Source organism: Cyprinodon tularosa, unplaced genomic scaffold (assembly GCF_016077235.1).
Source record: "Cyprinodon tularosa strain WSP-4 unplaced genomic scaffold, ASM1607723v1 ctg12, whole genome shotgun sequence".
In the NCBI taxonomy this organism is placed as follows: Eukaryota; Metazoa; Chordata; class Actinopteri; order Cyprinodontiformes; family Cyprinodontidae; genus Cyprinodon; species Cyprinodon tularosa.
This window is the reverse complement of record NW_024038003.1, coordinates 3755098-3771573: the sequence shown is the minus strand read 5'-3', so window position 1 is coordinate 3771573 and position 16476 is coordinate 3755098. Positions and strand designations below refer to the sequence as shown.

Here is a 16476-nt window from a genome sequence, read left to right as displayed (position 1 = left end):
TTCAGTTTAAAGGTATGTGCAGATTTTTCAAAAATATAACATCTATTTAAATACAATGTGTCCACCCTTCATTTGCAATTTTTTTTTCTTTTTAACCTGAAGATAGAAATATTAAGATTTCTTTTTAAAATGGCTTTTTCGGTATGTTGTGATTTAAAAAAAAATTACGTGTCTTCTTCTTTTTTTTTGCAAAAGGTTTGCGTCTCTTGCAGGTTTATAAAGTTACCACGGGATAAATATGACTCCTTAGCCAAAAAAATTTAATCCCAATGGAATACAGAGGTTGGGATTGTAATAAGAAACAAAATGTTACCCTGTCTGAACTTAGACACTTTTATTGTTAGTTTGTATACAGCCTGTATACAAAAGAACCTCACTGCTCCTGCAAACCTGCTGATTTGATAAGACAAGCTTATTAAAATATGCTAAAGTAAACACAGCCCAACCTTCATGCACACATATTTTATTTGAAATTCGCAAAAGCAACACAAATAACCCAGGGAAACAGATTATGCCATTTTCCAAACGAGCTCGGTCAGACCATAAACCATTCCACAGAAAACCGATTTCCATTTGTAATTTCCCATTTGTTCAGGAACACTCTAAAGGTCTACATTGTTTTATGCGCTTCTTAGAGACAAAAACAGATTAAGCAGCTCTCCCATCTTTTCTATCACTGTCATTAATTACCATGTTATGGGTGTAAACAGAAGACACTACTGAAAGGTAAACTCATTTACTGATCAGAAACACTCAAGTTTCCCTCATCGCTCTTCTTGCTTTTTTACTAATTTCAAACTGTAAATTGCATGAATTTAAAGAGAACAAGTGAAACATGGGCAGAGAGGTAGACACAAAGATATGAGAATGCTATAAAGCCAGCAGCCATGTGAAGAAAGTGAATACGAAAGGTTTAGGAAAAGAGCATTGCTGCTAAATCCTCCCAGATTACAGAAGCATTGAACACAACGTTTAAGGTTCCTCCAAATGCTTCAAGACGTGAGTAAAACAACTTCCAGAGTATGGATGGCAGGACTACTTAGAAGACAGAGAGCCACCTATGGTGCTCCTTGGAGGAATCCATTTGGATGAGTCCACATATCCTCACGCCGTGCTGTTCAAAGCTGGTTTCACCGCTTTAATTATTGCACTCTGCAGCACTGCAGGTTAGCAACATTACAACCCAGCAGCTACAATTTTCAGTTCAACATGTGGAGCCTGAAGCAAAGATGAGCAGCAGTCTACAGAGGTCAGGTCCAACATCTACATACAGAACTATTTTTATTTTCTTACATTTATAATTGTCGCTTTCAACAATGAATTTTAAAAATACAATTTTTTTTTTCAAGTAGTACTTTCAAGCACTTCATAAATGTGATGTGTAAAAGTTTTTTTTTAACGTACACATGCAGGAGTCCTACAGGGGTGCATCCAAAAGCAACACCCTAAACAGTGCCCATGTCATTTTCACAGCATGGCTGTTGCATGATGAACCTTATCCTTTCTGCATAACTATTGTAACTTACAGAGACAACGCGGTTTTATCCATGCAAAGGCACTCAAATCAGAAAATTGAAATTTAGCACACAAGGGTCCAACTGTACCTGCTCTGGCTTTACAATGTTTTAGTGTTATAAACAGATCATTCCTCACCACAGTGAGCGGGCTCTTCAGGAACGATCAAGTCAACATGTGAGCTGTTTCAATATTTAACTTCTGACCTTAATATACTTTTATCTACATCATGTTAAAAACTGTATCAAAACAAACTAAACCGATCATCTAGAGAAATATCTTCGTATCCGTAAGAGATCTCTGCTGGTATTTTTACTACTGAACACAAAAGTCAAACTTGACTGATTGTACAGCTTTAAAAAAAACAAAAACACAACCCAATTTGGATTCTAACAGACACAGTACAGAAAGACGACCCGTTGTTACCAGAAACAGAGATTCACCAAGATCATAAATTCAACCAATGAAAGCATAGTTAGATAATAACTAAAGTCTAAATGATGCCAAAGCCTAAATAACATCCTCATCTCATATTCCAGGTACAAAGGAGGCAGACATGAGGAATTTATTTAGCCAGTCTAAAGTCAAGAGAGCTTTTAATTAGAAAAAAAGAAAGACGAATTTCAAACTGGACTGAAGGTGGTGAGGCCGAGAAAAGGATTACTTGACTTTTGCTGTCGAATTAATTTACAAACGATGAATGTAAAAAGTTGCTCATAGTCTGGTTGGTGAATCTGTGAACCCATTGCTACTTTAACAGAATTTTAAAGTTATTTTTTTGCCTTATCAGCATTCTTTAAGCTTAATTAATCAATTACAGACCCTGTCTTGGCCGGGGTTTGAGTTCCCTACAAACAGTTGCCTTGTTCTAAAATAATTAAGCTCATAGGATCTGAAAAGACTTTGAATAAAAATATATTTTCATGTAATAACCACTTAATTCATCTCCAGATAGAATTTTATTAATTGCACCTCACCAAAAATCACCAGAGGGTTGGTTAATTTCTGATATTCTCCGGGTATCTAGACACGTGTTGTGTGCTTCTGAAATATGAAAAAATGATTTAAGATGGAGGGAAATAAAGCTGGGCTTCACTCTCCTGCAATTTTTGCTGTGTCCTCCATAGTTTCACATTACAGTCCCCCTGTTCCCCTCTGAAGGTGAAAGGGGGAGACATAGGAAGGTCCATTGTTCTCCACGGTTCACTGTGAGTGACTGTTTTGCACACAAATGTACCATTTCTCCAAAATAAGTGATGAAGTAGCAGAAGAGGAGTGTGTACTGGGAACAACTGGTCACAGTCCTGCTCATTGGGGCCATGTTGGTTAACGTTAAGCTCGAGCCTCCAATGGATCTGTTTCTCTTTCAGTGCTTTGAAGGGTCCCAGTCTGGAAGTTTCTCCAGTATGTCCTTATGTGCCACATTAACACTGGCCACCAGTCCTCCCTTGTTTAATGGCTCTTCCCTGTAGTCAATCTCCTCCCCCTTCAGAGTGGTCATGTGGCCTCCTGTAATCACAAAGTCCACGTGTTAAAAGTTCATAAACTAAATGAGACGTGAAATAAAAATGAACAGAAAGCAATTTTTTTTGTTTATGTCCTTTTCTCAGCATTCTAAAATAAATTGGCTAATTTTGAAAGCCACTGTTTGAGTATAATTCTGTTACAGATTTGCATCTACAAGACCTCAAAGTGGAAGCTGATGCATCCTCTAGTAAAGTAAATATTTATTTAAAGAGACGCAAGGTTTCAGAGGGTTTAAGCAGCCAACCCAACTGAAACGAAGACCCAGAAACAAACATTAGCACCAAAAAAAAAGTAGAACAGCACATAATAAGATTTTTCAAAGAACTAAGAATTATAGTTACCAAGTGCATTCAGTAGTGCTGCACCAGCACAGATATCCCATTTCTTAATGTAGGTGATGTGGATATAAAAATCTGCTTCATCTATAGGCTCTGGTTGGCCTGAATGCATCTTCAGCAGCGACAGCACCTTGTATCCTGTCAACAGACACATTAAGACACAAATAAAGACCATGAGCTAAGACACCCGATTGCCAGTGAAACTTAAAAAACATCCTTACATAGACGGCTTCCGATCGTTTGCAGGTCAAAAGTTGTTTTTTACTTAATCTGTTAAGAAGTATTTGAGACAGACACTAAACCAGCACACTCAACTATGCTGACAGTGGTTCTTAACCCTGTAATGCCAAATGTATCATATTTGATACATACGGTTTCTGAAATGTTTTGCGTCTGACACCTTTTGCATAATTTAATGGTAAAAACTTTGCTCGAAATCCTATTGTACACAATCAGATATACCTGATAACAGAGGTCAGAAGACTGCACAAAAAATAATCTTAACTTATCGCATAGTAATAAATTATTAATATCAAAAATGTATTTCAGTTTTTTCTTTTTACATATTTTGTTAAAAGGCCAAATAAGGACTTCAAACCAAAAAAAAAAGTAATTTTCGGTTTTGTTTTATTCTTGGATCGGGCTTTAAAGGGTTAAAAGTCTACACATCCTGTTAGGACCTAAAAAAACTAAAACCAAATATAATAAATAATTATAAACCTGTTGCACAGGTGAGTCTACCATCATGATAATGCTTAATCTAACAAGATTTACTGATTCTACCTTACAAAAAGTCAAAAAAGGTATTTCACTGGATTCGTACCTGTCTGAGTAATCCTAAAGAAATTAGCTTTCTGAGCAGCAGCCTTTCGCTTGGCGTAAGCACCTATCTTAACCTCACCGCACCTGCTCAGTAAACAAACGCTCGCTTTCTCAGATCAATGTGCCGTGATGTGAGGCAGAATGCCATCATTCAAGATAAAAGCTTTATTTTAGCCCCAATCTTCACTAGTGACAGGAGTTATTGTGTTTTTAACTAATGTTTGAATTGTGGAGTTGTGTTTTTCGGCCGTAAGAGGTAGCAAAATCAGAGGAAATATCCCCAGAAGTGGGAGGATACGGTGCTGTCATGAAACACGTGGTGCCCTGGCAGAGTCACAGTTAAGACATCTTTCTTTAAGGTTGAAAGAAAACAACTAAAAGTCCATAACAAATGAATTCTCTGCAGTTGCTACTGTATTATTTTATAATATAAATGCTTTGCACTGACTTTGAAAGGCCTAAAAAAGGGGGGTTTTATATAGGAAAAGTTGCAGCCCGACTCTTCCATACTCTCTCTTCTTTGTTAATTAACATTAAAAGTGTGTCCCATCTAGGTATAGAATTATCAGAAAGTAGTGAGTGCTTTTGTTTAACACAAACCCTACACACTGAAATACCTCTTCTTCCCATAAGAACAAGGAAATGCCAACCCATTTCATATGTCTACATTTTTTATCTCTATTTGTTTTTTTTTAGCTTAAGGAATAAATGTATGACAGAAATTTGTTACAAATCCACACCAGTCTTGGTGCATAAGGCCCCACAGCTGCAAATAATACCTGTAGGGTCCCCTCAATGCTAACATGCAAAAAAAAAAAAATAATAATCTCTGCTCACCTGCTCCCCCTGCTGGAATTACTGTGGCATTTCCAAAAGCAGTGTGAAGGAAATTTTTCACTTCTCCAGAATGCGACCGGGATACAATCACTTTTGGAGAGTTGAGATTGTAGGACATTCTGTGCTCCATGTTTGTTCCCTGACCTACCATTGCCCAGGCTGAGGAGATTAACACACAAAGAAACAGGGAAAGGTTTAAAGCATTTAAATTGATTCTGAAGGCGTTTTTATTTTCCGAAAAAATAATATAAAAATATGTGTTTTGCTTCTACCTACCAGTAAAACCTGTAAAGGGTTGGTGTATGACTCCAATGACTGGTTTACCCTCTAGAGCTACACACACCATAGTGGTCACATATTTCACCAAGTTCTCTGCAGAAAAATAAAGGTACAGGGTGGAGTGAGGCAAAAAGAATTAGGCTATGAAAGCAATGACGTATGAGAGAATGGAAGCTACGTGGGGAAGCTATTTGGAGCAGGTTGAGTTTACCTTGATGTGTTTCTTGCGTTTAGTTGCAACAAACAACAATAATTAAATGAGTATCCCGTTTGTATTCAGATCTATTAATGATTTATTAATGTTTCAAAGCTATGAAGAATAGAATCCTAGGTTAAACCAAAACACAACATTTCTTGACAGATAAATACCCTAAACAGAGGCTGAGTCTTTAAGATGTCTTCTTTTCTCAGTATTCTGGCACGTAAGAAATCACCAAGACTAAAAACAAATGTAGAGTTAAAATATAAAAGGTCGATCAGAGGATCAGCTCAAATAAAGCCCAGTTTGCTGTAAATCAAATCAACTTCAGAGCAGCCAATATGCCAGTTTTAACAAATGACTTATACTGCTCCTTAACTATAGATTTTCAGTGTCAAAACTGACATTGAATCTGTATCATCTGTATTTCTAAGGAGCCGGTCCAGCAACCTGTAATGAGGGATTCTAATATTTCAATTAAAAACTGGTTGTGGGAATGGTGACCGCTGTGAAGCATCAGTCAAATGCTTGATGTCCAAAATGTTGTGGTTTATTCACCATCAAAGAAGATCCATACAATATTTGTATACTGGTGGGTTTAAAGCAGATACAGAGTGTGTGTGTGTGGTTCTACAAACAGAAAAAGCAGAAAATAAACCTAATTAGCATTGCCATGTGGCTGGCTGGACATCATAATTACAATTACCAACTATCATCAAAAATATAATAAAAATACACATCTATCTGTAAATAATAATGTCAGTAATTTACTTACATATCCTTGGACGCACACAGAACACAAAAACCAGTGGATGGCGAACTAAACCAAAGATACAAAGCAGATTGTGTCTTCAACTATCCTTCATCTGAACTGCCATCTTAGTATTGAAGGAAATTAACAGAGAACATGACTGGGCAAAAACCCCAGCCTGCAATACCTACCACTAACCAGAGGGGGGAGCTGAGTGGCTACTTCTACACACCACACATCAAACAATCCCAAACCCAAAGTCCTTCAATACAGCCGCCCCCAAATATGCAAAGTCATATTTGTTATCCTGGAGAAGGACTGCCATTGAGAGCAGTCTCTGGAAGGCCTGGCAGTGGGACCAGACGGGCAACTGGCCTGGTGTAGCTCCGGTCGTTGACCTGGATGTCCGCTGTCCGGATCCTCCCGTCTGCACTCGGGGTGACCTTCGTTATACGACCTACAGGCCACGAGACTCTGGGAAGTTGTGGGTCCACAATCATAGCAACAGCACCTGGCTGTAGCGGAGTGGTGTCCCTCTGCCATTTCGATCGTGTCTGGAGGAATGGCAGGTGGTGTCTTATAAACTTCCTCCAGAACTGGTCAGCCAAGACCTGGGTATGTCTCCAGCGGCGTCGGCTCAGCAGCTCAGATTCCGTGTACACAACCTGAGGCAAAGAGGGGTCCTGCCGCCCCATCAAGAGCATGTTGGGTGTCACTGGATCTGGGTCTGCGATGTCACTGGATACATAACCCAGTGGCTTCGAATTGAGTATGCCCTCAATTTCAATAAGGACTGTGTGAAGGACCTCTTCTGTCACAGTCTGTGACTGGATGGTGGCATACAGGGCCGACTTGATGGACCTGATCTCTCTCTCCCAGGCCCCTCCAAAGTGGGGTGCACTTGGTGGATTAAACTGGAACTTCACCTGGTGCTTAGCCAGCTCGGACTGTAGGGCAGGGTGCATTGCTTTGAAGGAGTCGTGCAGTTCCCTCTCCCCTCCTCTGAAATTCGTGCCCTGGTCCGAGAGTAACTCAGCAGGTTTCCCTCTGCGGGAGATGAATCGGCGGAGTGCCATCAGAAAGGAATCCTGGTCCAGACTACTCAAGAGGTCTATGTGGACGGCGCGGGTAGTGAGGCACTTGAATAGTATACCCCAGCGCTTCTCCTGTCGTCGTCCTACCTTGACAGTAAGAGGACCGAAACAATCCATACCGGTGGAGAAGAACGGTGGCTTCAGCAACCGCAGACGTGCAGGTGGTAAGTCTGCCATCTGTGGTATAACTGGTTTTGCCCTCCATCTCTGGCACTCAGTACATGAATGTTGATGCCGCTTCACCGCCTCTCGTCCACGGAGGATCCAGTACTTCCGACGTAATTCAGCATAGAGGCGCTCAGATCCTGGGTGGCGAAGATCGCAGTCGACACTTTGGATTATGAGCCTGGTGACTGGGTGGGCTGGATCCAGGACGATAGGGTGAATGCTCTCAGCCTCAAGCAGGTCGCTGCGCCGCAGTCTTCCTCCAACCCGAATCAACTTGAGCTGTTTGTCATACTCAGGGGCAAGGGCGATGAGACGACTGGTGGAGGGGACTGGTTTGCTCTCTGACAGGTGCTTGAGGTCCTCTGGGAAGCATTCCACCTGCACTTGTCTCAGCAGGTCTCTCTCAGCATTACGATAGTCCTCGGCTGCTGGAGTAGAATGGTCCTTTGCCGTCCCGTGACGCTCCTGGACCACTGCTTCCATTAACTCTTTAAAACTGCTGAACTGGCTTGTGTCAGGTAAGTAGAGGAGTGGGGCAGTGGTTATGGAGCCACAGAATGTGGTTTTGCGCAACTCTTCACCCTCCAGGGACTCCGCTGTGGGTTTGGTTGGCCAGTGTTCAGGGGACTGATGCAGGAATGCTGGGCCGTGGCTCCAACGACTGCTTTTCCCTGCAAGGTCTCTTAGGCTCTTCCCACGGGTTATGTCGTCTGCGGGATTGTTTGCAGAGTCCACGTACCTCCAGGATTGGGCCTCGCTTATCTCCTGGATTTCAGCGACTCTGGCACCCACGAACACCTTGAATCTGCAGGAGTCTGACTGGATCCAAGTCAGGACAGTGGTTGAGTCCGTCCAGAGCGTCACCTCATCGAGTCTCAGGGTTAGCTCATGCTGTAGGAGCTTGGCCAGCTGGGCACCTGTCAAGGCTGCGCACAGTTCCAGCCTGGGCATTGTCTGCTGGCGCTTGGGGGCTACTCTTGATCGCGCTGTCAGGAAAGCTACTTCCACCTTCTTGCCTGGTATTTCTGTACGCAAGTATGCTACTGAGCCATAAGCTTTCTCAGATGCGTCACAGAAAATTTGCAGGCTTCGCAGAGCAGCAGGGTTGTCCAGAGGGGGGCTTGTATAACAACGAGGTAGGACAATCTCTGGAAGGTGTTGCAGCTCGGCTTCCCAACTCAGCCACGCCTTGAGAGCATCCGCTGGCAAGGAGGGATCATCCCATTCTCTTTCCTTCTTCCATAGGTACTGCACAATGATCTTGGCTCGCGTGGTGAAGGGTATGAGAAAACCTAGTGGATCATAAAGCCTTGCCAGCGTGCTGTAGATGTTCCTCATGGTAGGAGTAGGGCTTTCTGCAAGGTGATACTTGTAGCCTAGAGTGTCTGACGCACACAGCCAACGGAGTCCAAGGGTGAGCTCTTGAGGATCTTCATGGGATTCTGTGAGCCATAGCTCACTGCTCTCAGATCTTGACTCCTTCGGCAGATGGCTGATGACTTCCGGGACATTGCTAGCCCATTGGCGCAGATCGAAGCCACCTGTGGTAAGCTGGGCCCTGAGTTTGTCAACCAGCTGATGGGCTTCTTCAGTGGAGGGGAGACTTTGCAGGTGGTTATCTACATAGAAGCACCGCTCAATGGAAAAACGAACTTCATCCCCTGGTTGACAGTGGTCTGCCACATGCTTCTGCAGTGCATACGTTGCACAGCAGGGGCTGCATGTGGTTCCAAAGGGGAGGACTTGCCATTCATAGACATCTGGTGGTACTCCTCCTTTCAGATCCCTCCACAAGAAGCGCAGCAAAGGTCTGTCCTCTGGTAACAACCGCACCTGGTGGAACATGCCCTTGATGTCACTGCTGAGGGCGATAGCATGTTCCCGGAATCTTAGCAGGACACCAAGAATGCTGGAGGTAAGGGTCGGACCAGGTAGCAGTAACTCATTCAGGTTCTGGCCTTTATAGGTGTAGGAGCAGTTAAACACAATCCTATTTTTCCCATTGTGCGTCACCATGTGATGTGGGATAAACCAGGATTCGGTTGACTCGTTCACCTCCTCATCTTCAATCTTGACAACATAGCCGGCCTGTTTGAGTTTCAAGATCTCAGCCCCATAGGCTGCTGCTTTCTCTGGGTCTTTAAGCAGACGTCTTTCAGTGCTCCTCAGATTGGCTAGGACAGCTTCTTTGGGAGTGCGGAGGCAGGGCATATCCTTCACACGTAGCAGTGGTGTGGCGTAGCGCAAGACTCCATCAACCTCCACCCGTACTGTCTTCGTGTCAAGCATGTGCACCGCCTCTTGGTCCTGCCTCGAGCGCGTCACCAGCCTTTCACTTTTGTATGGCACCACATCCATCTGCCATAACTTCTCCACATGGTGTTGGAGCTGCTCTGAGGGTGAAAGTACGCCAATGTTCAAACAAAGTTCAGGCTGGAGTTGTTGCCGAACAACACTAGTGGGCCCTTGGATGACCCAGCCCAGTCTGGTCTTCACAGCCGCTGGTCCTCCTGGTGGCCCCAATCGGACTGGCTCTGTCGGGGTAATCAGGTGAGGATGGTCAGATCCAATGAGGACCATTGGCTGAACTCTATCTAGCGTTCTGAGCGGCAGGCCTTGCAGGTGTCTGTACCGGCGCTGGAGCATCTTAACAGGCTGAGAGTGTTCTGCCAATCCCAGAAGGTCTGCAGTAAAGGCTCTCTGGATCTGGAAGGTCTTTTGCGGTTGACCGGCAGGTGAAATGGTGAATGAGACAGAAAAGCCCTGCAGCACTTTAAGGTCTTGGTGCACTGTTCTAAGAGCAATCTCCTCTGGCTCACCTGTCAGATGTAAGGCCTTTGTAGCAGCTTGAAGGAGCATTGTTCGCTCTGAGCCATCATCAAGTATTGCATAAGTCTCCAAAGCCTTCTCCCCATGGTGTAGCACCACCTTCAACACCTTTAAGAGCACTTGGCTGGAGCCTGCCTTACGATCTAGATAGAGTACTTCGTTGGTCGGAGCACTCACAAGGAAGGATTTCTCCTCAGTGGCTGGTTTTGCGTTGAGGTCATGAAGGGCGTCCAGATGTCTCCCTCCACAGGACTTACACCTAGCCTTCAGTCGACATTGGGCGGCTTGATGGGAACGAGCACAACGCCAGCACCTTCTGTTGCTCTTGATCCAGGCACTGCGCTGCTCAGTAGTGAGCTGACTGAACGTAGTACACTGGTTCAAGTAGTGCTGGGCATTGGTACAGTATGGGCATGATGGCAGGATCTTGCTTGCAGGACTGGCGTTAGCCGATGTACTGTCTGGGGACTTCTCAGTACTGTGGAGTACAGTAGTGGGCATAGCTGACTTTGAATCCTTTCGTCGCTCTTTCTTTCCCTCTGTGGTCTCTTTCACTTCTCTGAACAAGCACTGCCCATACTCTTGGACCTTTAGCTCGAACTCTAGCCAGTCAGAGAAGTCGAACAATGTAGGGACTCGAACATTGAATGGATGCACATATTTCATGAAATCAGCACGCCGTTCCTGTGGGAGCTTGGACATCAGCCTGGTTACATGCGACCCACACTTTAGCTCTATATGACCCTCTTCTCCCAGCTTGTCGAGCATACCAACCAAAGCTCTCACTCTGAGGGCAAACCTCTTGAAGGCGGCTGCATCATGGCTTCGGATGCTGGGTGCCTCCATTAACTCTGCAATGCGCCGTAACGCCAACTGATGGGGTTGCCCATAATGCACGGTTAGTGAGGCCATGGTGTCCGTATATGGTTGGGAGGAGTTCATATAGGAGTCTGCTATGAGGAGTGCATCTTCAAATTTCAGATGGTCCAGAAGTATTTGGTATTTAAACCTTTCTGTAGCATCTGCAGGGAGAAGGTTCTCAAGTGAGTCTTTCATCCTATTAAACTCACGGGGGTCCCCTTTAGTGAAGTCTGGAATGGTAGCTTTAGGCCCTCTATAGACACTTTCTCTCTGTCGGTGGGCATAGGCTCCCTCATGGCTAGGGTCAGTGAATGGGGCTTGGCGTCCAGAGCTCGGATGAATGGGTCCAGCTTGAGTGGACAGTTGCTCTGGCCGGTGAGTGTGTCCTTGAGACACAGATCCCTCAGAATACTGCTCACAGTACTCAGCCACCCTTTGTGGGGGCTCTGGGGCCCTCCCCATCTTTCTAAGACAGGCTGTCAGCTCTTCCACGAGAGACACTGGCAGAGGAACTGCTGCCGATGAATACGGCGTGTCGTCCTCTGCTACAGATGGGGGAGGAGGAGGCCATTCCCCATCGTCAGCTTCATCCTTCACAGCTACACCCATGGGGGGAGCAGGTGCCGTCATGGCCTGTGGAGCTGACTGTGAGAGGCTGCGAGGCACTGCATCCACAGGTGGCACTGGCGGTATGCGTGCTGGTAAATGGGTAACAGGATCTGGCCGTAGAGAGGAGGGAGGAGGAGGCCGGGATATGTCTGGCTGTTTACTTGTATTGAGCTGCCTTTGTATCTCCATTACAGTGGCCTGAAGCCTGCGATTCTCTTCCTTAACCTGACGCAGCTCCTCTTGCATAGCAGGTGAGGGGTCTGGTGGTGCTCTCATAAACTGTGGATCAGGGGTGCTACTATACTGGAGTCCCGAGTACACCGACTCTCTGGGATACTTTGGTCGAGCATCATACAATGGGGTCCACGGGTTAGAGAGCACAGATGAAGCAGAGCTGTCTCCACGCCTCTCCCGACTGTAGTATGGCTGCTGGGTTAGGAGATCATGCTGGCTTGGTGCTGCTGTAGCGAAGGGATGTCTATCCATGGGTGGCAGCTGCACTTCGTAATCATCCATCCATGCGGGGGGACGTATCTGACGTCGCGGGCGATTATCCGCATGTGTAGTCGTATCTCTCCTCTCATGTGGAAACATTTTAAATGTGCACAGTGATCACTCTTCCCGGGTTTCGGCACCAAATGTAATGAGGGATTCTAATATTTCAATTAAAAACTGGTTGTGGGAATGGTGACCGCTGTGAAGCATCAGTCAAATGCTTGATGTCCAAAATGTTGTGGTTTATTCACCATCAAAGAAGATCCATACAATATTTGTATACTGGTGGGTTTAAAGCAGATACAGAGTGTGTGTGTGTGGTTCTACAAACAGAAAAAGCAGAAAATAAACCTAATTAGCATTGCCATGTGGCTGGCTGGACATCATAATTACAATTACCAACTATCATCAAAAATATAATAAAAATACACATCTATCTGTAAATAATAATGTCAGTAATTTACTTACATATCCTTGGACGCACACAGAACACAAAAACCAGTGGATGGCGAACTAAACCAAAGATACAAAGCAGATTGTGTCTTCAACTATCCTTCATCTGAACTGCCATCTTAGTATTGAAGGAAATTAACAGAGAACATGACTGGGCAAAAACCCCAGCCTGCAATACCTACCACTAACCAGAGGGGGGAGCTGAGTGGCTACTTCTACACACCACACATCAAACAATCCCAAACCCAAAGTCCTTCAATACACAACCCATGGCAGGGATTACCAAAGCAGTGACAGATATCTAGTGACACTCCCTCATGATAAAATAGCTTATTTTTGTCTCCAACTGGTTTGTCTGGTTGAAACTTAACACTCCCTAATGAACCACTTTATTCTCTTTTATACAAACCTAATATTGTTTTTAACACATTTTTGTTAACAAGTTAAGAAAAACTAAGGAAATGTAAAATATATTAAGATCTAAAATGTATTATTTAAATTCTAACACACACCAAAAGGCAGTTTTTCTGACTAGAGAAATTACAAGTAGTAGAGGCACACAACTTGGCCTCAGCCTGCGCTCAGAGGCACACCAGAAAACTCGCCCAGTGTCCTCAAACGACTGCTGTTTTCTGAATACAACATACACAGCGAGTCTGCTGTGGCAGTAAGGTAAATGCTGACCCACCTGTGTATTCTTGAGTAGCATCCAAAGGATCAATCCACACAGTGATGCTGTCAGGAGAAATCTCTCTGCCTTTCTCCAGCTTTAATATGTCTTCAGGTATGTTGCCACTCCAGGTAACTGAATCTGTTTTGCTGTCTTTTTCTTCACTGAACACCTAAATAAAAAATAAAAACTTTAGGCACAACCAAGACCACCAAGATGGGTAGATATTTTGATTTCCATCACACACAGCATCCAAGAAGTGACTCTGGTTTCTATGTGTATAGATTTTAACAATCCTGGAATTATATTTGACTACTGGCTTTGCTCACTGTGATTTGAGGGAACGTGTTCTTTATCAGATTAAACATCTTTCGGTGTGACTGCAGGTCCCCCATGGTCAGAAGCTCTTTGGCCCCCTCTTTTGTTTCTCCCTTTGACTTCTCGTTGAGAGTATCTTCTTCGCGTACTCTTTTAACCTGGAGAGGAGGGAGGAAGATGTACGTTAAACCAGATCATAGAGCCTGAAGATATTAAACAGCACTTTAGGTATATAAATGTTGTGTTTGGAACAAAAAAAAAAAGAAGAAAAAAACAGTTCACTCGGTGAAACACCAGTAAGGATGAGGGTGTTTCATTGCTGAATACAACAACAATGGGAAACCTAATATCCAGTAAAATATCCCATCATGGACGTTGATATTGCAATAACTAAACATTCATAATGTATACTGTCATGAATATGACAGTGTTTGCAACACATCCATCTTAGGTTTAAAAAAATAAAAAACAAGACTTGCTTCTACCTCTTTCCCACCAAGTTGTGCGGCCTCCACAGAGACAGCCAGCAGGTCTCTTAGGTCCACCTTTTTCTTCTGTCTGCAGACAGAAAATCCCAAAAACAACAATAGACAGAAGTATTATTGTAATAACATTTATATATCGATACCAACTTCACAGATTTTAGTTCCTGAACCATTATTACAGTCCGAAGCCTTTTAAAAGACTTCAGCTGTTTCCTCTACCCTGCAGAATGACTATTTATACCAATTACAACATTACATTTGTCATTACATTTGTCACCAGAAGATGAATGTTAATTGCTATAAAGTCTTGTTTTTACAGGATTAACAGTCACTTATTCTAAAGCATTCACACAAACCTTTTTGTGTTACTCTCTAAATATGAATATAAAAATGGACCTTATCTGTAAATTGCAAACACCTTCAAGAAGCAGTTTAAGCTGATTAAAGTGCAAACATAGTTCAGCTGTATGAACAAAGATGGCTGCAAAACCATCTCTTATAACTGGAAAAGCACCAAAAAAAGAAAAAGAAAACTCCCAGAAATGAAAACAAACTGATTATAAAGAAAATAAAGTTGTCGTAACTGTAAATTTACAGTCATATGTTTATTTTACTGTTTTTATATATTTTGTTGTTTTTTTTTACTATTTTTCAAGGCTGCATTTTAAATAAGATGATATTGTCCAGAGCTGTTCCAAACGATATTTCTTTTTGTTTTACATTTGTGTAAACAAAATGACAAATAAAATCTGTTGAAGTCTAAAATGCACTTTTTAATTTATAGAAAAACTGATAATGTTATGGTGATCTGAATGTTTCAATGGGAAATTTTTCAGTTCCTTCCTAATCTGATGGATACTTTAAGGTCTGTGAAAAAGTTATAAAAACAAGCACCTGCTGGGATTTGTCTAAATCAATAAAACCTAGTCACACCTCAAATAAAAAAAGGAAAACGGAAATCCTTATCTGCCAGGATGGCCTTTTAGCTGCAACTCAACTTCTTAATAATTAATCTAATTCAACTTCTTAATCAAATTCTTGGCACAAGAGGGAACTAAGTTTTAAAAATTCAGCTCATTGTTTTACAGAAACATTAAAGTGTGTAAAAGTATAAAAACAAAAGCTTGTTAGGATAATCTTGATTAAGATTTAAATGATAGTGTCGTAATATTTGATGTACTCGCGGTTAGCACTATGATTTATAATAATTTATTGAATATATATATAAAAACCAACAAAATGATCGAACCTGAAGTAAGACAGATGGTTTGAGAGGACCCCGGCGTACAGGTGGTAGATGACGCCGACTCCCAGCAGGCAGAACACCGCCACTCCGAGCGGAGACAGCCGGATACCCATCGGAGCCATTGTCATTAGAAACCACTCTGAGGATTATCAGCTAAAAAACAAAAACGCAGGAGAACTTCTGATGTTGTCGGAGTTTATCAGTGTATAGACAGCTGACGTGGCTGTCCTGCTTCACAGCTGCTTTATGGAAAATATCTCAAAAGAGGCACAGAACGAACAAAAAACACGACGATGAGAAAAAGTGAAAAGAAAAGAAACGCCTCACATCAACAAGCAGTAACGTCTATGAGCCCACTAGCCGCTCAGCATCGCCTGACATTGGAAATGTCCCGAATTACTCGGCGTCTCTGATGGAAACAACATTCCGTTTCTCAGACGCCTCAAATTCACTTTATTATCGCCGTCAACTCGCAAAAACAAGCCACGACTCCAGTGCTGTCGAAGCGGAAAATGAACAATCACACCTCTGTTCTATCATTTTTCGTAGGGACGGTCAACTGCTCCGACTTTTCACTTCCGGGTTGAGCTTGTCATAGGACCGGAAGTGTACCTTCTTTTCTGTTTTTTTAATTTATATACATATATATATATATAAATTAAAAAAACAGAAAAGAAGGTACACTTCCGTATTTTTCTTTTTTTTAATCACTACTGAGAGATTTTTATTCAGTATTATTATTGGCGTTTAATCTATATATATATATCTATATCTATCTATATATAGATCTATAGATAGCTATAGATCTATATATAGATCTATATCTATAGATCTATATATATATATATATATATATAGATCTATAGACATATAGATATATATCTATAGATATATATAGATATATCTATATATATAGATATAGATTAAACGGCAATAATAATACTGAAAAAAATCTCTCAGTAGGATTAAAAAAAAGAAAA

At 42.6% G+C, this 16476-nt stretch overlaps 1 protein-coding gene across 1 annotated transcript; it reads right to left on the bottom strand.

The window, feature by feature from the left end:
• Window positions 1-447: 447 nt before the first annotated feature.
• On the bottom strand, window positions 448-16091 carry bpnt2 (3'(2'), 5'-bisphosphate nucleotidase 2). Its single transcript, XM_038271630.1, has 8 exons — window positions 15500-16091; window positions 14251-14323; window positions 13777-13923; window positions 13466-13619; window positions 5316-5411; window positions 5040-5198; window positions 3384-3518; window positions 448-3024 (listed from the first exon to the last, which is right to left on the bottom strand). Exons 1-8 carry the CDS (start codon window positions 15622-15624, stop codon window positions 2882-2884), a joined length of 1032 nt encoding a protein of 343 aa, XP_038127558.1. The 5' UTR covers window positions 15625-16091; the 3' UTR covers window positions 448-2881.
• Between the last annotated feature and the right edge of the window lie 385 nt (window positions 16092-16476).

What these genes read in the sequence shown, in the direction of transcription:
- bpnt2 (XM_038271630.1), bottom strand. Translation starts at nt 15,624, where the DNA reads ATGACAATGGCTCCGATGGGTATCCGGCTGTCTCCGCTCGGAGTGGCG. An exon ending in ACACGTTCCCTCAAATCACA is followed by an intron (nt 13,620 to 13,776) that starts GTGAGCAAAGCC and finishes TTTTTTATTTAG; the next exon opens with GTGTTCAGTGAAGAAAAAGA. An exon ending in ACCCTTTACAGGTTTTACTG is followed by an intron (nt 5,199 to 5,315) that starts GTAGGTAGAAGC and finishes TAATCTCCTCAG; the next exon opens with CCTGGGCAATGGTAGGTCAG.